The following is a 26,019-nucleotide window of genomic DNA, read 5'->3' on the forward strand; positions in this document are numbered from 1 at the left end:
CTGAACGGGGCGAAGTAAACTGCCCATTTCTGACTGTACGCGTCTGCTAATAAGCTTTCCGCAAAGACGTCTGATGGTGCACCCGACCGCTATAGGCCGTATCCCGCCCGTTTTCTTGTTTAATGGGATCAGCGTGGCTCCGAAGAGAACGGTGCGAATGCTGTCGGGGATGGGTTTGAAGACGATGTGGTTCACTAGCTTGGTAAGCGCTGTCAGCATTAGCTCACCACATTCTCCAGGCACTTTAATAAGTTCCTTCAAGTGTTGCGCCCGTAGGCCATCGGGCCCGGCTGAAGAGCCAGCAGGGAAAGCTTTAAGCGCGGCATGGACTTCTTCCGATGAGAATTCTGGGGGCGCACCCACAGTAGGAGCACTGGGAAAGTTCAAATCAGCAGGAGGATCAGGGTGTTTTTCTTTAAGAGCAGCCAGGACTTCATTCGTTACCGCTGCAACAGCATCGTCTGATGTTAAAACTTTAACAGCGCCACTTATGTCCCCATCTTGTAACTTTGCATTTACGGCTTTCCTCAGTGCTTCGTCGCTGGACCTTTTCTTTTTCGATTTCTTCGCCTTAGTGGTCACGCTGGTGCCTTGTAAATTGGCTTTAACGGACGCAGCTAACGTGGAGCCACGGCCAGACTTTGACGGAGGAGCGTGTAGATTGTCAAGAGCGAATAAAAGTAGTTTACTCCATGCGTCTTCGTCATTCTTCTCGACACAGTCATCCAGTATTTTGCGTAAAGCTTCAGCGCAGGCGCGTCTAGCTCCGGTGGGCACATGACGGAGGACGGCATGGAGTTTTCTTGACTCAATTATGCGGTCTTGGAGGCTGGAGCTAGCTGCGGATTGAGCGGGGTTAGGATCTGCTGAAGGTCCCTGACGGAGAGCTTTAACACGGGCCTTCTTGCATACCAGTGAATCGCGGTGCATAGATAGTCCATGGGCAGTTTGACAACTTTTCCACATAAGTCGCATTTGAACTCCATGCTGCGAGTAGGTCCCTAAAAACAGCTGCGAAAGCCAGACAGGGAACCAACAGAACCGAGAGAGAACGCATAAGCAGGCAACGACATACCCTGTTTACCGAGAGCCATCGTAATGGACTCAACGGTAACAAATAGCAAAAGCGCGCGTTCTCCTCGATAAATAAGCATTTGTCGATTTCTAGCAATAGAAGTGCTTGCAGAAGGCTACCCGATTATCAATCATCGACTGGTACGAACGATGATTCGATCGATAATCAGAAACTTGACTTGAATCAAATGAGTGTAGGCTACACCAGATCAATCTACTGTACTCAGCTTCTGTACTGTACTCAGCCTGTACTTGCAGAAACTTGCTCATCTCAATGTAATGATGAAAATTTAATGATTTCATCCAGAATTGAGAATTCTTGTTTGTTTCTGTTCGTTCAAAAATGGTAGTATCGCTATTTTGTTGACTAAAAATTACTTGCAAGAATTATGGACGCCATGTCCGATTCGGCGACTGTGTTGCCGTGTGCGGAGGATGCTGATGATCCGGGAATCGGAGAAGAAGCGCGCACCTGCGTTTCGCCAAGTGACGCTGCCGTCGACCGAGCAGCTCACAGCGATTATGGCTCCTCATCAGCCAAATCATCGCCCGACACCAGCCATGGGAACAGAAAGCCCCAACAGACTGTTATCGAGGAGGAGAAAGTATTGGGACAAAACGGTATTGGCGAAGCACGTGAAGAAGGTCTCGGCAGACATGGAGCAGGTTAGTCTGGTTTGGAATACTTGTGTTTCAGTTTGTCACTTTTTCTGACAGGCTTTCGTTAGTTATTCATTTAGTTATCGTCCGCTTTTCAGTTTTCACGATCCTAAAGCTGTGAACAGTGAATTCGTACCTGTTCAGTGTTTGGTAGTTTGATGAGTTGTATGTGTTTGTGTTGGTGGAAGAACTGGCCTTCTGTTTCCTGATGGTAAATAAAAACATGGTAATGCAGTGTAAACGTTGTGGTCATTGCAGAACTTGTGTGACGTTTTGAAGAGACCCGACTACAAGGCGAAAAAGCTGAACATCAGCATCCCCGACAAGATCGTCGTGCGGGCTTCCATAACGGCGGACCGCGAGAACAGTCGGCTGCAGAAATGCTGGCCAGAGAGCAGTCGCTGGAAGCAATAACAGAACCGCTGCAACAGACTGCTGCAGACACACAGGAGAATTTTGAGAAGCCAGTACCGCAACTGACGGAACAACGGCCGCGACATGATCAGAATCATCGCCAAACACTCGGCAGATGCGCAACAGGTGAGAGCGCTTTTGGTTTATTCATTATTGTTTCCAGCTGCTTTCCCTGTGTTTTTTAGCTTTTATGCTAAATAAATTTGATTTGTAAATATTTCTTCCAGTATTAAGCATGCTCGTATGTTAGCTGTCTCACGCAGTACAAAGCCAAACTATATCACTAATGTGCAGTCTCCATTGGAGAAATTCTGCGCGACCGCATAGCGTGACGTCCCGACTACCAGACGACGCAGCTGGAGCGCAGCATCCCCGACAAGATCCTCCTTCGCCACTCGCCAACCACCGACAGCCACTGCGTGCTGGTGATGGGCGGTGTCGCTGTGCGAACGTTCACTCATGCCGATTTGTCATCAACCCGGCTGTGCAGTGTGTCAGCTCATCGGCACTCGTTGTCTGCGCGGTTCATGATGGATCCGGCTTGCGTGCCATTCGCCCGCCGAGTAGGAGGAGGTTTGCCAGGCTGTCTCCAAGTATCACGCCATATACTGCAGTTCGTGACAATGTGTGCGGCCTTGGAACCGGCTGACGCAGGCAACGATCCCCAACGGACGCAGCTGGGCCTAGGCGTACCGTGCAGCCTCTGCACGTTCACATGTGCACCGAGCACGGACACAGCTCGCTCCCAGACTTCTCTTCCAGGCCGACGACGCAGCCGTGCTTCAGCAGGGCCACCGACTTCAACCACCAGTGTCCGGTAAGTGCAGCCACACGGGTATTCTAGGTTTCTTGCCGACGGTAATTACGACGCGATTGGCAGGAGGCCAGCTGATGATCGATGCTCTCGATAAAGAGCCGGAGGCGCACGTGAAAGCCCTGCACCGCAGCTGCTGGGATTGTCCCACAATGTTCGCAAGCGGCCGAACAAGCGCGGACATTTCAGCGATATCTAACTATTTTATTGCCTCTCATTTGCCAAGACAATCGGCAGGTGTTTCTGGCAGAATCTGGAGACGATTGTCTCCGACTGCATCGGCCTGGCCATCACCAACGACCGGCTGCCGGACGACGGCATCGACGGCCGACGGGACCGCGGCATTCTCGTCTGGCAGCGTTATACTGTCCACCCACGGCATGTGCTTCCGCAGTGACGTCCCTGCTGGCTCAACAGTCTTTCCGCCAAAGCGACGCCATCTTCTCGACAATCTGCGCATCCGGTGAAGCACGGTGCCCGGATATAGGATTATATGGAGGGAACTTCAGCAAGTGCTTAAGTTCTCGCCATATTAGTCCGTGAAAGTGCTTCGTGGTTTCCTTATGTACGCCAGGCATTAGGATAAACAATCAGCCAGTGGAAAGACGCTTCTTCTCGGCACGCTTTGCCCGGCTTCATCGGCGGACGTCTCTTGTAAGTCATTTGTATTTTCCGGGTGTTTCTAGCCAGTGCCGGAATGAGTGTTTTTGTGTGGATGTTTTTTATTCATGTTTGTATTTCTTGCTGCTTTTGGATATACTTTCTTTGCCGGTTTATTTGTTTGTTTGGCAGCGCTTTATGCTGTTTGTACTTGATGCAGGTCATGCACCAGCTGCTGGACAAAGATCTCTACAAAAGCCACCGCAACGGCGTGAAATACTCGCCGCCCTGCAACAAATCCTCGTTATTTAACCGTGCCGAATAATGCTCAACAGGCGGGATTGCCGGCGCTTGTCGGGGAAATTAGTCTGGAAGGTGAGGAAACAGTTATCCGCTGCAGTTACATGTTACCGATGAGAGAAACGTGCTGACGATGTGTTTCAATGTTACAGACCAGAGAGAAGCCATCCCGGTGGCCAGAGCGACCGTCGGCGAAGAGAATATAGTGAGACCGGCGGAGTCGGAGGACTCTAGCGCCCTGGACGAGGACAACAAGGACTGGGAGAGCAAGCTGCGCTGCACGGTGTTCAAGCCGCGCCGGCGGCACTCCAACCACCTCGCGGGCGGCATCGACAGCTCCGCGCCGGAGACGACCAGCAGCGACAACAGTCCGACGCTGATCCGGCGCTTCCCGCGGCTCGGGGCGGGCGCCAAGGGCAACGAGGCCGACAGCGCCAGCAGCGGCGACTCCAGCTCCGACTCGCGCGACTCCTCCTTCCGCCGCGACGACGACCTAAGCCAGTGCGTGCCGGCGCCGCCCAGGGCGGTCGTCCCGGCCCCTGCGCCGGCGGCGGTGCCCGTGGTGGACAGTCTGGCGCGCAGCTCGACGCCCTGCGCGCGCAACGGCAAGCGCAACGCCAAGAAGTCGCCGACGGAGCCCAACCAGCCCAGCGAGGCCATGGCGCACTTCATGTTCGAGCTGGCCAAGAGCATTTTGGTCAAAGCCGGCGGCGATGTCAGCAACGCGCTGTTCCAGCCGGTGGCCGGGCAGCAACTGGGCCTGCCGCACCGCGAGCTGCACATGTGCGCCTACCAGATCGGCCTCTACGCACTCGGTAAGTCCGAAAGAAAATTCACTCAATTTATTTAACTCAATAAAATGGAACAACAATATCAATAAGAAATTCTGCTATTCACAAATGCTTTTCAGAAGTAGAAAGCTTCAATGAAAATGGCGGATAAATAATTTTAAATATTTTTAATAAAATTGTAGCAATTAACCGCATCAACCAGCTGTGCCCATCTGTAAACACTGCTATTCTGTAATCTGTACTCTGTAGCACTTTGGCAAAAAAATTTTGCTGTTCGTACATGCTGCATTGTTGCACGTACTGCAACAAATTTTCGATTACTGATTTTAATAGTTTTTATGGATATACGCGAACCTTAGCAGTATGGGTGTTTTGGTTGCCTGTCAGTTGTTGACTTGGTTATCATTGACTTTATACATCAGTAAAACATTTCGTGAAAATAATTGTAAATGCCTGAATAACTGTGCATCGCAAATAATTGTTCTACCGCCTTTTTAATCTTAAGCACGCTGATTGGCGATTGTTTCCTGCAGGTATTCAGAACTGTGTCAGTCAGAACTGGCAGTCGCGGACTTATTCCTCGCACGTGTCGTGGATCACCAGTAAGTGTTCGCTGGCGTTGACTGCGGCTGTGTATCGATAACCGGTTTCGTGTAGATCAGGCGATGGAGCTGGGCTTCGAGGCGGTCAACTTCCTGATCGACACCTGGGAGAGCCACCTGACCCCGTCGGAGGTGGCGGTGCTGGCCGACAAGGCCTCGCGCAGCAGCGACCTTCAAATGGTGCGCGAGGCGGCGGAGTTGGCGCAGTCGGTGCTGTCGCACTCGTCGGCGCTGAACCCCGCGGAGATCCAGCGCGCCCTGGCGCAGTGCAAGGAGCAGGACGGGCCCATGCTGGAGCAGGCGCTGCTGGCCGTCGAGGCCTCGGCGCGCGGCGGCGGCGTCTGTCCCGAGGCGCTCTTCGACGTGGCGCGCAAGTGGTACGACCTCTTCGCCGAGGCCACCGGCGAGCTGCCGCTGCTGGCCAACGCCGCCGAGGACGGCCACAACCCCGCCGTCTTCAGCAACAACCACCTGGACCATCCCGCGCTGCATCCGCACCAGAACCTGATGCCGCTGGCCTACCAGCCGCACCTGCAGCACCACCCGCAGTACTCTTACCACCACCACTACGCGCCCAACCCCGCCGCCGTCCTGGCCGTGCTGCGCCACCACCATCCCTACGTGCAGCACCACGGACTGCTGCAGCAGCAGCCGCAGCGCCACCCGATGAATCCGTATTACCAGCAGATGCAGCTGGGCATGCTCATACCCGGTTGGTGCTTGTTATTGCTGTAAATGTCGGTGTGGCCATGCTTGTTTTGCAGGAGGGATGCCCGCCGTCGTCCGGCCGCCCATGCATCGCTTCGCGCATCCGCATCCCTCTTTATCTGGCATCCCGGGCCTCAACGGGCTGGTGATGCCGCCGACGCCGGCGGCGGCCAGCGGCAGTATTTCGCCGGCGGTGCTGCAGTATTTGACCTCCGCCTACCGTGTGGGCATGCTGGTGAGTGCAACAGTGTGCTTGATATGTTTAGAATGATTTTAATGGGACGTTGCTTTAACAGGCCATGGACACGCTGGCGCGGCGCCTGCCCGACGGCCACGTGAACAAGTACAGCCGCGCGCCGCCGCACGCCGAGTCCATCAAGTGGCTGGTGGCGGTGTCGTTCAGGCTGGGCAGTCAGTCGCTGCTGGAGATGTGCCGCGCCGTGGAGAACACGGTGTCCAGTCCGTCGATGCTGTGGGAGATCGCGCGCGCCGCCGCGCTCTTCCTGGCCGACAGCGAGTTCCCGCACCGCGAGATGCTGGACGCCGACCCGGGCACGCGCGCCGCCTTCCAGCAGCTCCTGCTGGACAAGTACCTGCGCGTGCAGGCCGTGCAGACGCTCATCAAGAAGAGCACGCAGATGTGAGCAACGATGGCTGATTGCGTTGGTTGAGAGCAGTGTTGAGCGGTCTGTCTGCTGCAGGTTCAACCTGTGCCTGCGCCAGAAGCTCCTCTACATCGCGCCGGCCGACTACGAGGACTTTCTAAGCACGGTGGAGGAGGCGCGCAAGGTGTACAGCCAGCTGGCCAACGTCAACTGGAGCTTCCAGTTCCACAATTTGTTGACGGAGATCCGCGAGCAGCTGGCCGGCAAGCGCGACCTGCTGCAGCGCCTCAACGCCATCACCGGCCAACACCTCGTCCCCAGCAACGTCAACGGCCATCCCTGACCGCAATGCGAGCGTCGAACGCCGCCGTGCTGGTCACTCTTGTTGTTTTTAACTCGTTTTTAACCCCTTTTTACTCTTGTTGTGTCCTCGGGGGACGTTTAAGTCTGCTTGCAGTTTAGCGTTTAACCAGCAGATTTCAGTTAATTTCGTGCTTTTTTGTACAATGACGTGTTGTACTTTCCACAAGTTATCTTTCGTGCCGTTTAACTGGCTCCATACCGCTTAGAGTGCCAAAAGTGTGACTATTACTATCATCAGTATGATCTGAGCCTGGGATCGCACAGAGGCGGCACAGCGCTTGCTCAATCACATCACCCACGACTCACAAGTGACCATATTCGTCATCAGGGAAGGGCCGTAACGGCACAACTTGAAATGCATACGAAAGCGACAATGACAACATGTGTCAAAAAAAGCAAACCGGCTGGCAAAACAAAAATCCTAACAGCCTGCCACAGAAAATTACGAACCCGCAGATCGTTTCCCACGTCCAGATTTCGATCCTGCGTTTTTATTTCGATCCTGCGACTCCTCTTCGGCTTTCAGCACTCTCGGCCCAGGGATCCTTTTCAATTTTATCCTCCTCCGATGATCGGCTGTGATCATCCTCAAAGTCCTCGTAATCCGTATCGCCCACATCCATACTTTCTGTTTCACTTTCGTCCTCTTCGTCACTCACATTTTCATCGTCCATGAAGTCCGCAGAGTGGGTGCCGCTCTGTTCTTTGTCTGACTGAGGCACTGCGCTCCCTCCAACCACACTTTCTAATTCCCTCATGTTAAGCGCGTCCAGGTCCTCTTGCGGTTTGACTTTCAGCGTCGCCAGTTGTTCCATGATGCTATTATGAGCGTAGCAAAGTGCCAAAGGAAAGTGCGAGGACTGGACATCGAAGTTCCAGAATTCAAGCGGATACACGCAATGACGATTCACTTCATTTGGATCTAAGGCAGCGGTCTCGTCGGTCGGGCAAAACACTCGGTAAATGGTCCGTTTGTTGGGATCCATATACCAGATTGCCCAATCGATGCCGGCGCCAGAGGAGCCCCAAAGGCAGTCCCAGTCGTAATCACAGAGCGCGCCCACCAAATTCTCTTCGCAAAATCGCTCCCGTAGTTGCTCGCCTGCGTTAATACGTCGGCTTTCAGCGTGAAGGAACTTCTCTTTCTTTCCATTTGCCTGGTCGACCCAAACGAAACCAGGCTTACTTTCATGTATCCATGCCACGAGCGAGTCGCCGAACTGTGCCCTGCCACTAGGCGAGACATGGACGGCAAGGTCCATCCTGCCTAGTAAGACGCCCGTTTCAAGTCAATTTTTCTTAGAAGGTTCGTTTACCGCTTACCCGAATTTGTAGCATAATGGCTCTCCGGACCAACCACCATCCAGGGATGCGGCTCGCTCTTCTTCAGTTCCCGGGTCAGGACAGGTAAAAGGCTGTTAGCGTACAGAGAAGTTGGCAGTTGGAAAGTGCACTGCCTGCTCTTGTCATCGGACATTTTTCTCATAAACGCTGTGGCATTTTTAGGCATTTCCAGGTTGTACTCTGGATGAGCCTGTAATATTATCAAAAAAGCACTGGTAGTCTACAGTGTTAGTACATCAACTTTCTTGGTCTGTTGAAACCAGAAACCTAACAAAGTTTACCAGTACAGGCACCCGGTCGTCTGGTTCCATAACGTTGCCAACAACATCCATTTTAAAGGCGCGTTAAAGGCAATAGACCTAAGGCGAACTGTTAGAATCGGCTGCTAAAATTCAGTGCTGTGGAAGCCAAATGGGAAATATCGTAAATTTGGTTATGGACAGACTGTCTGTTAAGCAAAGCACAAACAGAAGCAGACTCAAGCAGTCATAAAAAATGAACTTTTGCGCTATGTACAGTAGAAACTTATGCGGCTCCTCAAGTGGGCAAGACCGCCTTATTGCCGACCGACTGCCTGCTCACTTTTCCGGTCGGGTCCCAACCGTATGTTTTCTACGTTGCAACATCCGGTCGGGCTTCGGTTCCTTTGGCCCTTTGGTCGGTTCGGTTGTTCGCCCCAAAGGTAAACTGCGAGCAATCCTATTGGATAAGAAATGAAGTTGGGCTGTTCTCATGCACACAGTCACAGTGATTAGAGTGATACATGGGATACTGTAGTGCACCAGCACCTCGATTCTTAATGTGCTGTGAGCGTGCGTACGAATACTGTACTGTATCTGTGATTGTGATAGAAAACTTCTGTCCCTGGTTCCGCAATTTGAAAAGCCGTTTTGCATATTTGAAAACTTTTGGTTTTGTACTAAGTTTTTACGGCAACATTTTTTTGTAAATAGTGTATTGAATAGACTAAATACAATGCCAAAGCGCGGTATTATTGATAATTAGAGATTTTTCCTCACGTTGCGCTGGTTGGTTCTAGGCTCTCATTCAGCGTTGATTCTAGATATTTTGATTTATTTTAATTTGTCAACGAGTATCACGTTGACACATTACAGTATGGCTTAATTTATGATAAGCGTGGAATAACGGAATGAAGCGTTAATCGAATGATTGTACATTGAGTGGCAACGAATCGTCATTCAAGGTCCTATGGTTCTGCCTCGCATTGGCTTGTTATCATTGCTGATACAAATCGCCATCGTCGGGGAATTGCTGGTGGATGGTTGAGTGATGAAAGTGCTGATTGCAGGATTGATGTGGATGTGAGGCGGTGGTGTGGTTGAGAACGGCGGAGAACTCGTACCTGGGCTTTCTCAGCGATCCCTCCGCCATGGCCAGCGACATGTTCGCCTCGCTGAACGGCCAGAACGAGGGCGGCTTCCTCTCCAGCCTGCAGCCCATCCTCATCAGCCCGGTGGCCGTCAGCTCCTACCAGCCCTTCGACTCGGAATCCCGCATGACCCTCGGCGAGCCCGCGCCCCCTCCAAACCCTCCACCAACCCCCCGGGGACCCCCACAGCTCACCTGTCCGGTGAATGGCCAGGACGCGTAGCGCCTTCCTGTCCGGTAAGCGAAATTGTCCTGCAGGCGAAACGTTTTTAATTGAATTGAATTGTGGCAGCTGTTTTTAATTGAAACTTGTACTGGATTAATCAAATCAGTGGTATTTTATTTATTTTCGTTAGTATTAATAAATAAAACAAATTGTTTTTAATTAGGAAATGGCTGTTGAGTGTTGACTCTTGTCTCCCCCCTTCACCCCCTTTTGACTTTTGTCTCCCCCTTTTTTTAAAAAGTTAACACCCCCTTTGGCTGTTTCGCTCCTTACCACAGTTGGTGGCTGTAGCCATCACCTTTAGATTTATTCTTGTAATTGGCCGCCAGCGGCTCTCTTTCGTGCCACCGCTGACTGGTAGGATTTAGCATGCAACGAGTGATAAGCAAACGAGCGATAAATAAATTTCCCTTTGCTTCTTTTTTTACAAATTTTGATAAACGTTTCGCCGGGTTATATGCAAACGGTTGCCACACTTTCCGTACTGCCTTGCATTGATTTCATGACCGTCTTCCGTAATCGCTCTATGGCCGTGGACGGATCAGGCTGTGGATTATTTGTTGTTGAATCGAATAAACCAATTCCGCTAACCGCTATTACTGTATTTACGATGCAGATGTAAAAGAATCTGCCGGTTCCATCACTATTGACCAGATATTCAAGAATGTCGAATCCACGGATCTGGAATGCCGAATGCGTGTACGGATTCCCGATGGACGACCACTGTCACTGGCTTCACCGTGAAGATGGACGACCGCGCACTGAGCAGTCGGTTCACGAAGAAGGACAAAGCCTTCCAGGAATGCCCCGCCGTGCTGCAACGCGGAGACCGAGCGTATCTTCTGGTCCAGGCGGATCGCAGCTACGACACCTTCGTACACCGGGACGGAGTGCGTGGTCAGCATCAACTACGTCTGCACACTGAACAGCGTCAGAGAGACGAAGCAGCGGATCCTCATTCCCATGGCACTCTTCCCGAGATACAGCCCAATCCGGAGAGCACGACTGGGGCAACTGCACCGCCGGAAATAGGCGACTTCGGTGCCGTATAAAGCGACGCTGGCTGCAAACATTGCAGCGCTGGAATCTGGATAAAGCGAAATCGGTGTCTTCTGTCGCGCATCCGGTTGCTGTTAGCATTACTGGGGAGAAATCCGTGCAGGTATGCTTGAATTGTTCTCAACGGCTACTGTCGTGTTTAAGCGTTACACAAGTCCCGGCTTAATCAGTTTAGCGAGTCCAGTTGGACAAACAATAGCACAGAAGTAAGTACTGTACGCTGTATGGCGTGATTGATTAGTATCCGTTTTACTGTTTTCGTTTCCGGCAAATGTATTTTCAGCTATTTCAGCTATTTTCTCTGGACCAGGTTCACCGGCACGTTCGCAAGTACAGATGCATCCATTCGCAAGGAAGGTGGATTGCAAGCGTCTGTATCTGCACTGGCTTCCCAAGGGAGTGAAGGGTTGGTATTGCAAGATAAAGCCGTACGGAATTCACCCTTGGCGTTTCGTTTGTGTGGCATCTGGAGCCGTGTTGACCGCAACCAGAAGCTTCGTCACGGGTCTGAGTGGTTTCTGTTTGCACCGAGCTGGCAACTTGCAATACTGTAAGTACTTAAATGTGCCTGTGTATTACTTACTGTGCTTACCATGCAAGTTTGTGTGCTAATGCTAACGAAAATACTTACATTTATTTACATATAAAATTAACTTTCATAAATACTGTACTTACATTATTATCGTAAATACTTACATTTACTTACATTTACTTACTGCACTGGAGCATGGCCTGCGCTCTACTGTACTTACGTTAATCAACATTACTGTACTCGTACTGTAATAAAGCGTTCATGCGAGGTAGGCCATGTGGCTCACGTCTGTACAAATACTGAAAGGTAAAAAGGCGGACATGGGCCTTCTTAAATCCATCGGGCCTGAAAACATCAACTTAAAGTTACGAAACACACCTACTTACTACTTCCACGCTAACTGTAAACGTTGTCTGCGTCGTCAACTACTGTTCAAGATGTTAACAAGATTAAGTACACTCACCAGTCAGCAAGCCATTACGGTTGATTATCAGTTCTTGATTTCAGGTCGCTTTCGGCGCCCTGCAGCGAACAGTTAACCGCGATCTGTGATCGATATCGAGATCCAGAATAATCCTCAGCATCACTTCTTGGTGGAGCGCGTCGACGGTGATAAGTTTGCCGGCATGTATGCGTTTGTCCCACAAATCGAGAAAGATGGCCAGAAAAGTGCGAAGTGAGCTGGCCTTCGACATTTTGAAACCGCTGAACAAGATTTTTAAAACCGTGGGCATTTATTTGTGCTAATCGATTGTGAAGTCGAGAAGACAGGACCAGTCGTAGATCTGGTCAAGCAAAATACGCCGAATTCCCGGAATTTCTCATTCGGTATTGGCGAGAGTTGCAGTCGCTCACTGGTTAACGGCATCGCACTGGCCGACAACGGGAAATCAGAGTATTGCCAGCATGGAGAAATACTGGAAGACAAAATCGGCCGCCATCTGCAACGAGCGTTGCAGCCTGCCGTTGGATAAGCGAGTGTTTTGGGGGGAGGAGTGAAGAACGTGCAGCCAGTGCCGTATGCCTATGTTCTACCACCCGTCTTCCGCGGTGATCGGCAAATCGCTTACGCATTCTTTGAAATGGGAGAGGGAGAACAAAGTGCAAAAGTAATATTACAACAAAATGACAAGCTCAAGAATAAGATCGCTTTTGTAGACCAAGCGGTCGGAGTTCTGGCAAATTCCACAGCGTATAGTAGTCAAACTAGCCACACAGAGCAATAATTAAACACCTGGAAACCGCTCCAACAGAGCATGAAATACACTCGACCGTTGGCAGTGGATCTTTACAAAACCGCAACACTGAGACGAAGGCGAGAGATACCTATGTACAAAGGTCATAAAAAAAATACTCGTATAGACATTTCCTTGCAGTACTGCTTGATGTGCCAGTCGGTTTCGCTTTTGGCGATTGCAAAGCGAGAAAGCTGAGAAGGAAGACAAATGCAGTTACGAGAGATCACTGTCCAGTTGTCCACGCCGGGAGTCGTAAAAAGCACGAAAAATGGCGTACATGGCGTACATCCCAGACAGCTAGCGATGTAGAGCCCAGCGATGGAGAGTCATTCGACGATGACCCCGAAAACGCATATTGTTTGGAATATGAGGCGGAAGTGGACGAAGAAGAGTGAACAACCATCGGATGACGAGGATTTCCTGGATGAGCGTTGTGCGATGCCGGAAGCCGTTAACGCTACTCTCAGGCCGATTTTGAGTCAGATATCACATCTGCAGCAGTGGAACGGTTGCGGGGAGTTTTCAGCAAATCTGGACAGTATTCTGGGCGTTACCAATTAAGGACGATGCGGATAAGCAAGCCGGTGAAAACGTAGATGTCGCGGTGTTGGCTACTCTCCTGGTGGTGGCTTATCAATCTGCTGGCTAAACACGCAGTCAAATGCCGATTTCCCGCCATATCCAATAAAGCGCTAATGTTTATCCGGAAGCACATTTCTCCAGAGAGAAAGCGTTGTACTGAAGAATTTGCAGTCTTTCTTCGGAGAAAGCGCTGCGCTAAAATGTTTGGCCAATTTTTTTAGAGTGTCACCTTGTGGTCGCCAGCACCTTTTGTACCTTTCCGGTAGCTCACAATCTGGATTCGCGTGGTGTTGTGATAAGGTACGTGGTTCTTGATTTTGTATTATTATTTGCATATTCGAATGTCGAACGATTGCCTTATAAGAAATGAACAATGAGTGGCAGTAGTCAAAACAGGTGTTTATTTTGTTTTAGACAAGGGAGTAACAATAGTCGCTCCCTATTAATTACATTCGTTAATGAGTGTTCTCGTCCTACTCGGTTGTTGTTGCGAATTGATCCAGAAGGGCCTCTACAAGGCCTACACCTTTGGTCGGAACGAATACGGAAAAATACATACGCAATGCGCACTGAAAAACATGACTGTACTACCGGACAGTGTGTTTGTTGTGCAGCATATACAGCTAATACAGGTGTGGTTTACATTATTGCACACATGACACAGCTATGAAATGTCATTACAGCATCTTTTCGCAAACATTTAATTTTTCAGATTTAACAGACGGAACTGACAAAGCACATAGCTGAGTTTTACGTACAGTCTCCAGACTCCAGAGCACCGGAAGTAAGTAACTAAATGCTTAATCCTACCGCGAGCGGCCGAGCGCCATTTTCATATCTATATTCAATGGATAAAACAAGGAAATCCTTCGCTCAGTTCTGGGGTGATTGTACTGCTGTACATTAATGTTGCCGGAAGTGCTCCAATCTAAAATGAATTTCGAGTATTCGAAATTCAAATACACTACCGTTTGAATTCCGAGTAATCGGAATTGCAATTGCAGGCATTCCAATTCCGAGTAATTGCAATTTAAATGGACGCTGTTGTAATTTCGATTATTCGAAATCTAATTTCCGACATTAGAATTCCGAGTATTCGGAATTGCAATGCATATCATATGAATTTTAAATAATTGGTTTTTTAAAAAAGTTTTATTTAAAATTTGGATTTTAATTACAATGTACCATCAAACTACAAACTACGGAACTGGTAGTTGTACTGCGATAATTACTTTAAGGGAAGTAGGAGCAAAAGGAAATTTCTTAGAGAATTAAGAAAGAGCCTTTGCCTATTTGGCACCCGCCTGGTGTGTTGACTGTTAAACGATGATATACATTTATCAGTTCGGCGCACAATAAACTCTCCATAGCGAAAATTACAACAAAATAGTTTTCCGTTTGAAGCTACCCCTGTTCTGGCTTTCACCGTCGCAAATGTAAAGACCAGCGATGTTGACTCAAACCTCAAAGTTAGCGCAGTCAACGGCTGCGTGCGGCAACTACAACGACGACGCATAAAATTTGGTCAGCTTTTCTTTGGGGATTGGGTGAAGACACCAGCACCGGAACACAGGTCATCGGCGCAACCGGCCCCGGCGTCCTTGCTAAAATAACCTGCTCTTCACAAAGAGGGTGATTGGGAGGAAGGACGACTTGTTACATGTAGTTCACCTTTACCTGATACAGCAGCAACTGAAATGCATTAAATACAAATGCACCACTTCAAGTATCGTTGTTCTACATCCGCATTGCTCCTCCTGTTTGTACATCAGGATGTAAATCCTGTGTATTTTACTTTTACACTAAAAAGTGTAAAAATAAAGCAAAACCGGGTTGGAAATACTTGTAATTTATTTTTAAAACTGCACCAACTTGACCGCCCAGGGCTGTATATACCCAGACTTCATCAGCAGTGCCGGCCGGTGGTACCAACCGGAAACGAATGGTGGATGATTTTAAAGCTTTACATAACTCTAGATGTGGCTATAGACGCCACTTGGTTTTTTGTGCATAATGCGCAGGAGATAACGACTGGTAACGTGTGTCATCACGATCCGGAACTTTACGCTCCGAATGGTCAAACAACCATACCGCACGTATTCAAGATACCGCGCTGCACAGCTCCGTTTTTTAACATACCCGTTCTTATCTCTATGAATCATAACTTACGCACCATAGTTCGCTGCACTGGCCGTATACCAGCCAACAGAGAAAGATGCCTGACTTTTCGTATTGTTGTTTCCCAAAAAATTCCGGATTTTTTATTTGGTTTTTATGAGTGTTTTGTGGTTAAAATTGTGGGCTGCATGACACGTTGTAACGATAAAAGCCGGTTAACTTTAAATGTAGCTCACATACCGCTCTTTCAGAAACAAAAATGATCCAGATCAGCTTTTAATGCGCTAGTCAGAAATATGGCCTCATTTACTATGCTTGCGGAATGCACGAGAATTACTCGTGCGGAGTTTCAGTTATTCCGTGCACTGGCCAAATACGGTTGCTAGAATATGGATGTTCCTTACTGTTAAAAAGGAGAAACTCTATCCGAAACGGTAACGTTTTTTCCACCTATGTTCTTAATTTCGCATCACCGCTTTCAGAAGGTTGGCCATTTTTGTGCTTAACATTGGCTATTATGCTTCATGGTCGTAAGTTCATAACAACTGTTCAATTGATAATAATTATAACAATGACGATGCAGTGCTATGGTTACATAACGCAATATCACAGTATTTTTAAAATGGGTACCTGTAAGTAATAAAGATGGTGTAAAAGGGGTGCTTATGTAGCTAAAATAATTAACAAACCTGGGCGGGAGGGGTGCATATAACCGTTGCTGTTTCACATCGCCCTCACTCTCAGTATTACATAGTATGTTTATGGTTACGCGCGAGCCTCCCGCGCTATGAGTTTCGGCTACGCGCGAGAGCATCTCGCGCTATGAGTATTGACTACGCGCGGAGTTTTTCCCGCACAAAAAACTACTAACAAAAGTTTGAATTGTGTATCCAATACGACAGGGCAACTAACAATTACGGCAAGGTCACCTTTTAGTGATGTAAAACCAAAATCTGACCTTACCGGCGTTTCACATTTTTTGATAATTTGACTTTTCACAACTCTCAGCCGTTATGGCGTCAGAACTTAAAGTGGGAAACAGTGGAGCAAAGGAGCCAGCGAACACATCAAGTGCATCAAGTCGTTATAAATCCTGGCGGCAATGCCAAAGCATCAACGACGCATCCGCTTCATGACACGTTCCCGGGAAGGCTTTCTTGTGGATAGTAGTCATACTACCATCCTTACGTTCCCCTACAGCTCAGTGAAGCCGGTGTGAAAGAAAGCTGGCGCTTACCGCCCACACCGGCGGAATTCAATTCCCACAAAGAAAAGCATTACGATAACCCTGAAAAGTTACTGCCAGGCGATGGTGCGTCTTAAGCTTGTGGATGGCGTGATGGATGTCACCAGGGCAGCCGAACATTCCCGAAGCCGCAGCAGAAGCCGATTTGCCAGAGCCAGAGCATCCTACTGTAAGCAACGTTTTCGCCCCTGATTTTACGACGTTCAGAGTCAGACCTCGCGCAACCATTAAGCCCCGCTGTCGGCCGTCGAAAGAAAGGCGCCATGAACGGTTCAATCAGACAGCCCAAACGTCATCGCAACCAGTCCAAGCCATGCCCCAGCCTGCCGACACACCGGTTCCCGCTTACTCAAACAGTCCCTCCGCAGAAAGGAACGATATGAGCATGGCGAAAACAAGCGGCTCGGATTTGCAGCTAAGACTCCTTAACGCATGGATCTATCTGCTGCTCAATCTAATTTCCTCAGAAAGGCGGCCTAGAACTTCCTGCAGAGTTGGATCTGTACCAAAATAACGACCTGTGCTTCCCAAGGCCACGTTTCCACATGCGGATGCATGGAGAAAACCTTGTGCAGTCCACGTTTAACGGTTTAACGGATTGTTTAACGCACCACTATGTTTGCGCGTTGTACAGCTGTGACATCCCCGGTCTTGTCCGGATCTACTATTCAACGGGTCAAATGCCCAGACTTGCTGAAACTACAGTGGCATTTCCTGTTTGCCCATCTGGCATCTGGAGAGCAAGGGTCAGATCAGCATCGAGTACGACCCAGTTTACGGGCAATCACCTGGAGGAAATAAGTGCCTAATATGACTGTATGCTCGTTTTGCCTATGACCTGTTATTGGGAAAGCAGATTCAAAACGCCAACTACGCCCGGGAGGACGAACTGCGCCACTGGTTTTTAACCATGATCGAAACCGGCACATTGGCGCCTCCTCCCAGATCGCGGGGTCGTAATCCGTGAATGTAAACCACGCTGAGAGGTCATAACTGCACAGCAAAAGCAGCACATACGGTGGAAGTACGCCGGCGGTTGCATCTGCCCAGCGGATACAGATCAGTTTCGCTGTGACTATTGCTCTGTAACTAAACGATACAATAACTGTCGGTTCTGTTTCTTAAATTCACCATCTCAAGAAATGATGAATTCGACGTACGTAGACGTATGTTCGAGAAATGAACTGAAAAACCGTACAATTTCCAGTTTTTGCCATAACTAGTGGTCGAAAGTATTCTGCAAGATATTCTCGCGCAGTCTACTGTAAGATAATCATGACTCAGTCTATTCTGTTAGTATTAATTAAATTTCAAAGAAATCGAAATCCAGAAAAGTCACGTTTAAATTCCGAATATTCGGATTTTATTTTACCGCAGTTTAAATTTCGAATACTCGAATTCATATTGCCCCATTTTGAATTTCGAGTAATCGAATTCAAATTGCGGCCTTTTAAATTTCAAATATTGTATTTGAAAATCTAAAAAAATATTTTTAGATTACTTGGAATTGCAAATACTTGAATTTGAATTCCGAGTACTCGGAATTGGTATCGGAATTCTTTCGCATGCAATTTCGAGCACTTGCGGCAACACTACTGTACATCAAAATTGCGCCACGAACCTACGTGCTAGCAAGAGCAGTAACTAGTAGTAGTAATATGAATACTGATTATCTGTGCCAGGACTTCGGCCCCTGTCCTTTGAGGCGAAGGATCTCGGCTTCTACTTCACCAATTTTGTTGCTTTAAAGTACATCAAATTCTTTAGGTGTAGCGGTGGATCCAAGATTGATGACTTTTTGCCAAAATCATTTGTCTAGGTCCAGTGGTCAATCATAAGCTGGTTTAACCATGGACGCGATAAGAAATGCACACTGTCCTAACACAACTTGACCGAAAACAGCAGAAATATCTGAGCTGGTACTTAACAATAACTAATAAGTATCTGTACGAGTACAATACAAAGTAAAAATTCATGTAACTTAACACGTTAGTCATCATCACGTTAGTGATCATTGCAAGTTATGTACTGTATGTACTATGTACAAGAGACAGTCCGTTTTTCGATTAACTTATGTAAAGTGTATCATAATATCTATATTACCTGACAGGACTTGAGCGTAAGCTTTAAAGACTTTGATATTACTAAACATACGTACGGGTTTATTAATATTATGACAGTATGTAAGCGACCGCAAAGCAACACATCCTTGGAATTACTTAGTTTTTAATAGTCATCGGCCAATATTCATCCGTGCTGGGCTTGTAAAACTAATATCTTAGATTTATCTGCAGCAATACACCTATACTCGTACAAAACAGTTACTAGTTACCAACTTACAATACAATGATACAGAGTACATACGATATTTACGGAATCAGCTAAACAGCCGGAAATACGCAGGACTTGCATGAGCCGTTGCCGATGAACCGAACAGCGAAAAAAGCGTTGCGAGATGGGCGAAAAGCCGTCTATTTGTCGTAAAAAAAAAGAAACCAAATACTACAGTAAATTTACAGATTATAGATAGGAACGGAAATGCGACATAATTTTCTCGGTCCACAGATTCGCGATCCGAGGAGGTTGTTCATCCGGAAGCACAGAGCATCACTGCGCAAGCGATTCGGGCATTAATGGACCATTACAATGTCAATTCAAAGCGCAGAACGTTACCTCTTCCCCGGCCACGTTCCAGTCGGCCTCGTGGTCGGCGCCCACGTGCCAGACCATGTACTTGCGCGCCGACGTGGTCTCGCCCAGGAAGACTTTGTCGCACGTCTGCAAACAGTCACTTCGGTTAGGTACAGTATTCTCACAGGTACAACGGAGAAGGCGCGGGCCGACCCGGGCGTGTTACTGCACAACTTTCAACTTACACGCATAACACTGATAACAGTACTAACTTTCTCCCAGAAAATCAAACCAAAAACGTTAACAATATCCAAATTAATTTAACAATTTCCAACAGCATATAGGCAGAATATCTACGTACTTCGGGAAATATCTATAAGACAAAACTAACGGCAGTACCTTGACAGGGCACCTGTAACGCTGCAGACACAGCTTGCTGTCTTTGTCAGTGTGCAGACCGTTGGTGAGGGCCTCTCCGATGCGGACGTAGGGAATCTTGTCCTCCAGCGCTTCCCGATTCTGCACAACAAACCCACATAGTTATTGCACGACTTGCGCGCACTCGAACTAACAATAAGTGTGCAACACTGCAGTATTCACCTTCTTGGCGTTCTCAAAGTATTCTTTGCCTAAGCCCAATAACTCAGGGTGCTTGGCTTTGACGTGAGATTCCAGCTGGTGATCGCTGGCAAACACAATTTCCTCACACACCTGCAAGTTGCAGCAACAACCTGCCATGTACTCATTCATGTACATAACCAGTCAGTGGCACACACGAAGTCTCCTTCTACGCAACTTCATCAGTTAAATTTAAAGCAGTAGTGTCTGGTCGTGGCCGCCAGATTTATATACAATAAAATACGTTGCCACTTTTAAGATACAAAACCTGACGTGAAGAAGAATAAAGCGACGAAAATGACAGGGAGTATCAGTTAGCTTCACCAAAATTAGCCGTAGTTACGCAGCATCTACATAGAGTGTCTGGAAAACGCTAGTGGAGTCTCACGTAATAACTGCCGACCTACAGAAACCACGCTGCTCTCTCACCTCTTTGGCAGGGCATGCGTGGAAGAAGTCGGTGCCCAAATCGAAGCGGGACGCGTGCTGCATCACCAGGTGATGATGCATTTGCCGCGAACCTTGCGGACCGCCAATCTTGTGAGCCAGGCACGGATCAATGTTGCAGATGTACTTGATTTCACGCTTCCCGGGCTGCTGCACGAAACAACCGAGCCATTCAACAGCTAGCATAATTAATCAACCAATTCCTCATTAACATCACGGCCATGCCTCGCCATCCACGTCGCCCATTTCCGTGCGAATAACGATCCTGTCCGGGATGATCTGGCTGGGGAAGAGCTCCCCCTTGCTGCGCGTCCATCCGGGGAAGAACATGCGGCGGGCACGACGCAGAAACTTGTTACGCTTCTACAAATCATCAAATGACAAGCAGTTACTGGTCTCCATACCGTGGTTGACAAATTCCTCCCCAACTACAGCAACACAGCACTCTTGTCGCTCTTGCCGACGTGCGGATCCTCTCCTGGTTCGACCGACTCCAGAGCTGCACGCACCGCAGTGTAGTACTTCCGGTGGTCCTCCAGCAGGTGCTTGCGCATGTACATGTCGCCGGGATCGAAGCGCACCACCGGGCAGCCCTGCCTGCCGTTGAATCGACCCGGACAGGGACACACAAAGTTCAATATGACGTTGCGCAGGTCGTGCTTGCACTGCAGATGCGCCTTCAGCAAGCGCGGCTCGCAGGCGCGGAATTCTTGGCAGGCCGCCTCCTGTCCGGCGTAGGGACATGGCAGCGGATCCATCATGAACTGCAACACCGGCGCATTCATGTAAATTTCCTATTGAATTGTGTCAGATCCTTTTTGATTAGAATAATGATTTAATTTAAATTTAAGTTTAATGAAATTTAGAAATTATATAAGCGATTAAACGAGAACAATCAATTAAATATCTGACAGAATTAAAAATAATTTACTCTAGTTCATTTGTTAATAACAACAGCATGACAATAAATATATTACCGAAAATTATTTCCTTCAAAAAATAACTGATGCCAATTTAAGGTGCGATTCGCCACAAAACTCGCCTATAATGCGGCTTGACAGGCATACTGTACTTACACTAACAGTGCCCATGACCAGCACGTGGTCGGCCGTCTTGGAGGCCCGCACGATGATCTTGTGTGGGATGCTGATGTTCAGTCTTTTCGCATTGTAGTCGGGTCTCTTCAACGCGTCACACAAGTTCTACAATAACAGCAACGTTCAACTGTTTTTACTAACATTAAGGAAACACTCCCAGTTTTTCAGCAACAGAAACATCATTAGTTGATAAAAATACAAAACACTTAACAGGTACGAATTCACTGTGCACAGCTCTAAGATCGTGAACACTGAAAAGTGAACGATAACTAAACGAATATAAGTAATGATAACAAATAACTTGTCACAAACAGTGACAAACTGAAACACAAGTATTCCAATTTCCTAACCAGTCTAATAATAACCTGTTCCATATCTGCCGAGACATTTTTGACGTGCTTCGCCGACCTCCGGTTTTGTCCCAACAGTTTCCCCTCTTCGATAACAGTCTGTTGGGGCTTTTTGTTCAAATGGGGGAATGATTTGGTGTCAGGGGATGATTTGGCTGACGAGGAGCCATAATCGCTGTGAGATGCTCGGTCGACGGTGGCGTCGGTTGGCGAAACGCAGGTGCGCGCTTGTGCTTCTTCTCCGATTCCCTGATCATCAGCATCCTCCGCAGACGGCAACACAGTCGTCGAATCGGACATGGCGTCCATAACGTTCGGAGTTGATTTAAGGTTAACAAACCAATGATAGTGTCACTTTTGAACGAGCAGAAACAACCAAGAAATTCTGGATGAAATTTCTTATCGTAAAATTCGGTAAATAATAAATTTCAGCTCTGCAGTCTGCACACTGCACTGCACAGTGCACACGCATGGATCATGGTCCATCAGCCGAGCCCATGCCACTCCATGGCAGATGATTCAATTTCATGCTAACGGAATGATCACCAGCACCGCCCCGGTGTGGCAGTCTGATACGGCCTTTGTTCCGTCGGTTCTTGAAATGATTCAAACGAACCTCGATGAATTTCGATACAACTTCTAACTTGTTTCATCTTCACGAGTTCACGTCTTGTCTTGTGAGTTGTGGCTTCCTTTAGTCGTATTACTCGTATGTGTCGATGTATTCTGCGCACTAATGTCCGACATACGCACAACTGTGTCCACATCAAGATGCGAGGAAGAGAATGATAAGGGAGCAGAAGCCCGACAAGCAATGTCGTAGAGCACTGGCTCGACGGCTGCAGCGACAACCGATCACTCGTCAACAGCGTCAAGAGCTTGACAACGGACCAGTTTGAGTTATCCCCAGACAATGCCTGTCCGGATGAAAAACCCCAAGGGGATGTTTCTGTCAAATTGCCGTCAAAACTATACGGTTGACTGGCGGAAAGTATGGTTAAGAGGACGGCGGACGAGGTGATGGTGAGGCAGAAGAAATGATTACTTTAATTTAACATTTTTTTAATTTAACATTTAGTAATTTTAACATTTTTAGCCAATTTTAGGTCCTTGAAACCTTGTTTCACTGCTGATGTCTGATGTGCGCGGCGCGCGCACTGCCATTTGGCAGCAGCCCCGGCAGTGCAGAAGTTTGCGGTCGCGGTTACTACGTGTTTTCGTATACACAGTAACACAGTACAGAGCCGTCATCCAAACGTACTTCTACAGTATGCTTGAAAAATATTTTCATCTGCCATGGTCAAGGGGGCGTGGCCAGACAGCATTTAAAAGTTTGCATTGATTGCATACTATGCAATGCAGTGAGTGGAGTTATTCGTAATTAGTAATTAGTTATATTAAATTTTTACTGTAGCACCGTGAACTTTTGAAATTATCGAGTGGTGATGTAAACGAAGACCACGTGCGGCGGCTTGTGTCACTGCTGCCTAAATACACATTCTCGAAAATTTGTTACGAAGGGCAGTACGAGTACATATCTGCTAATCAGTAAAAGAAGTTTTTTGCACGGTTTACTACATACAATACTAACTGATTAAATTTTTGAAAATGTGTACTCAGGCAGCAATGACACGAGCCGCCGCACGTGGGCATCGTTTACATCACAACTGGACAGCTGCAAAAGTTCACGGTGCTAAAAAGTAAATACAGTAAAAATTCAATATAAAACTAATTACGAATAACTCCGCTCGCTGCATTGCATAGTATGTGATAACACGCAAACTTTTAAATGCTGTCTGACCACGCCCCCTTGACCATGGCAGATGAAAATATTTTTTTAAGCATACTACGATAGTATACTACCATTTTACAAAATATGAAATTTTTCTGAATTTGGAGGACCCCTATGTGCCCTGGTCAGTATAATAATACGGTTTATCGCATTTTGCCGTTCGATCAATTAAAATTGAATTTTTCTTAACAAAGCACAGCCTTAAATTCCGTTAAATTGAATATTAGTTAAATTATTCTCTGGTCTGTGTTATTACTGCATTACTCGTATTCAATTCAGCTGAAACGTTCAACTGAGAATAATTGATGGAAATGAATGTTCTGATTGATGGCAGTTCGTGCTGGATCCCTTACCGTGCCCCTTCGCCGAGCATGAGACGGCCTGCAAAGCGTTCCGCACTCATGAGGCGCGTTTGCTGCAGGCGCACCTGCACCCAGCACGGCCTGCGCACCGTCATCCTGAATTTCCGTGTCCCTGTCCGGGCAAGTTCAACGGCAAGAAGAGTTGCCCGGTGGTGCGCTTCGATCCCGGCGACATGTACATGCGCCGGCACCTGCGGGAGGACCACCGGAAGTACTCTGAGGAGGTCTATGCGGCGCTGGTGTCGGCCGAGAAGGGCGAGGATCCGCAGGTCACCCAGGTGAAGCCAACGCACTGTGTAATGTGTTTACGGAGAGATTAGGCGATAATCAGCGCAACATTGCGAAGCACGAAATGAGCGGTTAATATAGTATGACTGCAGCATCTGTCATTGGCAGAAACGTCAGAATTTTATGCGCCGTACTCGCCGCGTGTACTTCCCGGGGTGGACTAACAAGAAGGGGGAGCTCTTCCCCAGCCAGATCATTCCCGACCGGATTGTTTTCCCGACGAAAGTCGACGAGGTGGGTGGCGACTGGCGAGGTGTGGCGACAGGGAACGTGTCATGTCAACGTGTCAAGCACTAACCCGGTTGTTTCATGCAGCACAAGCAAATCCGGTACATCTGCAAGATTGATGCGTGCCGCAAAGAGAAAGCCCCGAAGGGACACACCTGCGCTCCCGGGAGCGTGCAGCATCACCTGTGGACGCAGCACGAGTCCCGCTTCGATCCGGGCACCAACTTCTACATCCAGTGCCCGGCTACGGAGGTTTGGAAAGCAGCGTGGTCAAGACATGCAGTCGGTTGGACGTACAGGGCAGTGTTTGCAGGTATGCCAGGAAATGGTGTACGCCGGTGATCATCAGCTGGAATCGCACGTTAAGGCGCTGCACCCCGAGATGCTGGGCTGGAGCGCGGACTACTCGGAGGCCGCCAAGAAGGTACGCAGGTCAATCAGCCTCGCTTCAGCGGCATAATATACGGTGTACGGTATTTGGGTTTGTTTGTTAGTATCGGAAAGCGTTGGAGGACCAGATCCCCACTGCCCGCATCGGCGAGGCCCTCACCAACCACAGTCTGCCGCCGGACGATGCCAGCCAACTGTTTCTGCACTTTTACAAGTGTCCTGTCGCGGTACAGCTAGCGCTTTTCTTTTAGACAGCTAGCGCTTTTCTTTAGTTTTTCTGGCTATTCAAGAAATTATACGGTAGTTAATGGAATTATGGAGCTATACTTATGGCTAATACTGTCAGTCGTATGTTATCCTTTTTTGACTTAATTTACGGGATAGCAGTTGGGTGGCGTAACGTATTGTTTTGCGATGAAAGTACTTAATGATACGCCCGATGCGCATTCTCGGTCGTTGTGGCCTTGTTGGGATGATCATCCTGGCGCTTTCCAGACATGCGACACGGCGTTCCTGGGGGAGAAGCGTCAGCGGGACTACATGGTCTGGCACGTGGGCGCCCAACACCGGGACGTCTGGAACGTGGCCGCGGACGAGCTGGAACAAGAGGTAGACGACACAGTCTATGCTTTCAAGCGCAGTACAGATATTTCCCTTTCCACCAGTACTTACCAACGTCCTGTGTTTTCGCAGTAATGCTTCGTGCTGGCTGGCTCATCTGTGCTGGCGGAGAAACGACTTGAGCTGCTCACGCACCTGACCAAGCGCCTGCTGTGCCGAATTTTGATTCCTACGAGTCATTTTATCATTTTTGTAGATATTTTCTGTATTTACGGCTCTCTTACGCCAATCTCGCGTTGTCCTGCTCGTCTATGGACGGCTCGTGCAAGTCTTTTATGTTTGCGGGTGTTTCTAGTTGTTTATACCTGTTATCGTACTAGTTATATAAATACAGTGCAAGTACTAATTGTCTGTGCCAGGATTTTGTTCTCCGCGGCTAACTTCTCTTCCGCCCATCCAGTTTTCATAGAATAACATTATAACAATAAGCAGGGCGCTATCCACTGGAAACTGAGAAACGGCTGAAAAAGGCGCCGATGGGGGAATCGAACCCCGGCTACGTCGTTAGATCCGCGTAGGCAGTACCACTG

At 48.3% G+C, this 26,019-nt stretch overlaps 5 protein-coding genes and 1 pseudogene across 9 annotated transcripts; 4 read left to right on the plus strand and 2 right to left on the minus strand.

The window, feature by feature from the left end:
• The first annotated feature begins 44 nt into the window (after positions 1-44).
• LOC129587286 (uncharacterized) lies at positions 45-4,250 on the plus strand. Its single transcript, XM_055480950.1, has 7 exons — positions 45-202; positions 1,460-1,740; positions 2,014-2,274; positions 2,412-2,965; positions 3,029-3,616; positions 3,783-3,937; positions 4,015-4,250. The coding sequence occupies exons 2-4, from the start codon at positions 1,464-1,466 to the stop codon at positions 2,795-2,797; spliced, it is 924 nt and encodes a 307-aa protein (XP_055336925.1). The 5' UTR covers positions 45-202; positions 1,460-1,463; the 3' UTR covers positions 2,798-2,965; positions 3,029-3,616; positions 3,783-3,937; positions 4,015-4,250.
• Positions 3,040-7,064, plus strand: LOC129587249 (zinc finger SWIM domain-containing protein 8-like). The gene is made up of 10 exons (XM_055480890.1): positions 3,040-3,116; positions 3,200-3,340; positions 3,755-3,833; positions 3,898-3,937; positions 4,015-4,677; positions 5,187-5,255; positions 5,311-5,967; positions 6,020-6,198; positions 6,260-6,603; positions 6,665-7,064. The coding sequence occupies exons 1-10, from the start codon at positions 3,040-3,042 to the stop codon at positions 6,909-6,911; spliced, it is 2,496 nt and encodes an 831-aa protein (XP_055336865.1). The 3' UTR covers positions 6,912-7,064.
• A 54-nt stretch (positions 7,065-7,118) lies between these two features.
• On the minus strand, positions 7,119-8,702 carry LOC129587285 (uncharacterized). The gene is made up of 3 exons (XM_055480949.1): positions 8,557-8,702; positions 8,255-8,465; positions 7,119-8,198 (listed from the first exon to the last, which is right to left on the minus strand). Exons 1-3 carry the CDS (start codon positions 8,605-8,607, stop codon positions 7,423-7,425), a joined length of 1,038 nt encoding a protein of 345 aa, XP_055336924.1. The 5' UTR covers positions 8,608-8,702; the 3' UTR covers positions 7,119-7,422.
• Positions 8,703-10,554: 1,852 nt separating this feature from the next.
• On the plus strand, positions 10,555-20,963 carry LOC129587250 (uncharacterized; annotated as a pseudogene).
• On the minus strand, positions 18,881-22,244 carry LOC129587288 (uncharacterized). Of its 3 annotated transcripts, none has more exons than XM_055480957.1 (8): positions 21,824-22,244; positions 21,438-21,563; positions 20,587-21,125; positions 20,344-20,508; positions 19,897-20,007; positions 19,696-19,815; positions 19,339-19,443; positions 18,881-19,275 (listed from the first exon to the last, which is right to left on the minus strand). In XM_055480957.1, exons 3-8 carry the CDS (start codon positions 20,689-20,691, stop codon positions 19,273-19,275), a joined length of 609 nt encoding a protein of 202 aa, XP_055336932.1. In that variant the 5' UTR covers positions 20,692-21,125; positions 21,438-21,563; positions 21,824-22,244; the 3' UTR covers positions 18,881-19,272. The 3 variants fall into 3 exon arrangements, with proteins under 3 accessions (XP_055336932.1, XP_055336931.1, XP_055336930.1); XM_055480956.1 differs by having other exon boundaries at positions 20,344-20,511; XM_055480955.1 differs by lacking the exons at positions 18,881-19,275; positions 19,339-19,443; positions 19,696-19,815; positions 19,897-20,007; positions 20,344-20,508 and having other exon boundaries at positions 20,703-21,125.
• Positions 21,719-25,840, plus strand: LOC129587287 (uncharacterized). 3 transcript variants are annotated; one of them, XM_055480952.1, is made up of 8 exons: positions 21,719-22,831; positions 23,935-24,240; positions 24,359-24,484; positions 24,566-24,730; positions 24,792-24,902; positions 24,973-25,095; positions 25,364-25,477; positions 25,562-25,840. In XM_055480952.1, exons 1-8 carry the CDS (start codon positions 22,802-22,804, stop codon positions 25,562-25,564), a joined length of 978 nt encoding a protein of 325 aa, XP_055336927.1. In that variant the 5' UTR covers positions 21,719-22,801; the 3' UTR covers positions 25,565-25,840. The 3 variants fall into 3 exon arrangements, with proteins under 3 accessions (XP_055336927.1, XP_055336928.1, XP_055336929.1); XM_055480953.1 differs by having other exon boundaries at positions 21,719-22,825; XM_055480954.1 differs by lacking the exon at positions 21,719-22,831 and adding an exon at positions 22,850-23,076.
• Positions 25,841-26,019: the final 179 nt, after the last annotated feature.

This window comes from Paramacrobiotus metropolitanus, unplaced genomic scaffold, assembly GCF_019649055.1.
Source record: "Paramacrobiotus metropolitanus isolate TYO unplaced genomic scaffold, Prichtersi_v1.0 Parri_scaffold0000024, whole genome shotgun sequence".
NCBI classification, from domain to species: Eukaryota; Metazoa; Tardigrada; class Eutardigrada; order Parachela; family Macrobiotidae; genus Paramacrobiotus; species Paramacrobiotus metropolitanus.

Excerpts from the sequence above, each read along its gene's own strand:
- LOC129587288 (XM_055480955.1), bottom strand. The coding sequence starts at position 22,117 with ATGGACGCCATGTCCGATTCGACGACTGTGTTGCCGTCTGCGGAGGAT. Across the intron at positions 21,564-21,823 it reads TCTCGGCAGATATGGAACAG|AACTTGTGTGACGCGTTGAA; the intron begins GTTATTATTAGA and ends CTGTTATTGTAG. Across the intron at positions 21,126-21,437 it reads TGGTCATGGGCACTGTTAGT|TTCATGATGGATCCGCTGCC; the intron begins GTAAGTACAGTA and ends CCGGTGTTGCAG.
- LOC129587287 (XM_055480952.1), top strand. The coding sequence starts at position 22,802 with ATGGTTAAGAGGACGGCGGACGAGGTGATG. Across the intron at positions 24,731-24,791 it reads TCCAGTGCCCGGCTACGGAG|GTATGCCAGGAAATGGTGTA; the intron begins GTTTGGAAAGCA and ends CAGTGTTTGCAG. Across the intron at positions 24,903-24,972 it reads ACTCGGAGGCCGCCAAGAAG|TATCGGAAAGCGTTGGAGGA; the intron begins GTACGCAGGTCA and ends TTTGTTTGTTAG.
- LOC129587285 (XM_055480949.1), bottom strand. The coding sequence starts at position 8,607 with ATGGATGTTGTTGGCAACGTTATGGAACCAGACGACCGGGTGCCTGTA. Across the intron at positions 8,466-8,556 it reads ACGACCGGGTGCCTGTACTG|GCTCATCCAGAGTACAACCT; the intron begins GTAAACTTTGTT and ends ATAATATTACAG. Across the intron at positions 8,199-8,254 it reads CCATTATGCTACAAATTCGG|GCAGGATGGACCTTGCCGTC; the intron begins GTAAGCGGTAAA and ends GCGTCTTACTAG.
- LOC129587286 (XM_055480950.1), top strand. The coding sequence starts at position 1,464 with ATGGACGCCATGTCCGATTCGGCGACTGTGTTGCCGTGTGCGGAGGAT. Across the intron at positions 1,741-2,013 it reads TCTCGGCAGACATGGAGCAG|AGACCCGACTACAAGGCGAA; the intron begins GTTAGTCTGGTT and ends GACGTTTTGAAG. Across the intron at positions 2,275-2,411 it reads ACTCGGCAGATGCGCAACAG|TACAAAGCCAAACTATATCA; the intron begins GTGAGAGCGCTT and ends TGTCTCACGCAG.
- LOC129587249 (XM_055480890.1), top strand. The coding sequence starts at position 3,040 with ATGATCGATGCTCTCGATAAAGAGCCGGAGGCGCACGTGAAAGCCCTG. Across the intron at positions 4,678-5,186 it reads GATCGGCCTCTACGCACTCG|GTATTCAGAACTGTGTCAGT; the intron begins GTAAGTCCGAAA and ends TGTTTCCTGCAG. Across the intron at positions 6,604-6,664 it reads ATCAAGAAGAGCACGCAGAT|GTTCAACCTGTGCCTGCGCC; the intron begins GTGAGCAACGAT and ends TGTCTGCTGCAG.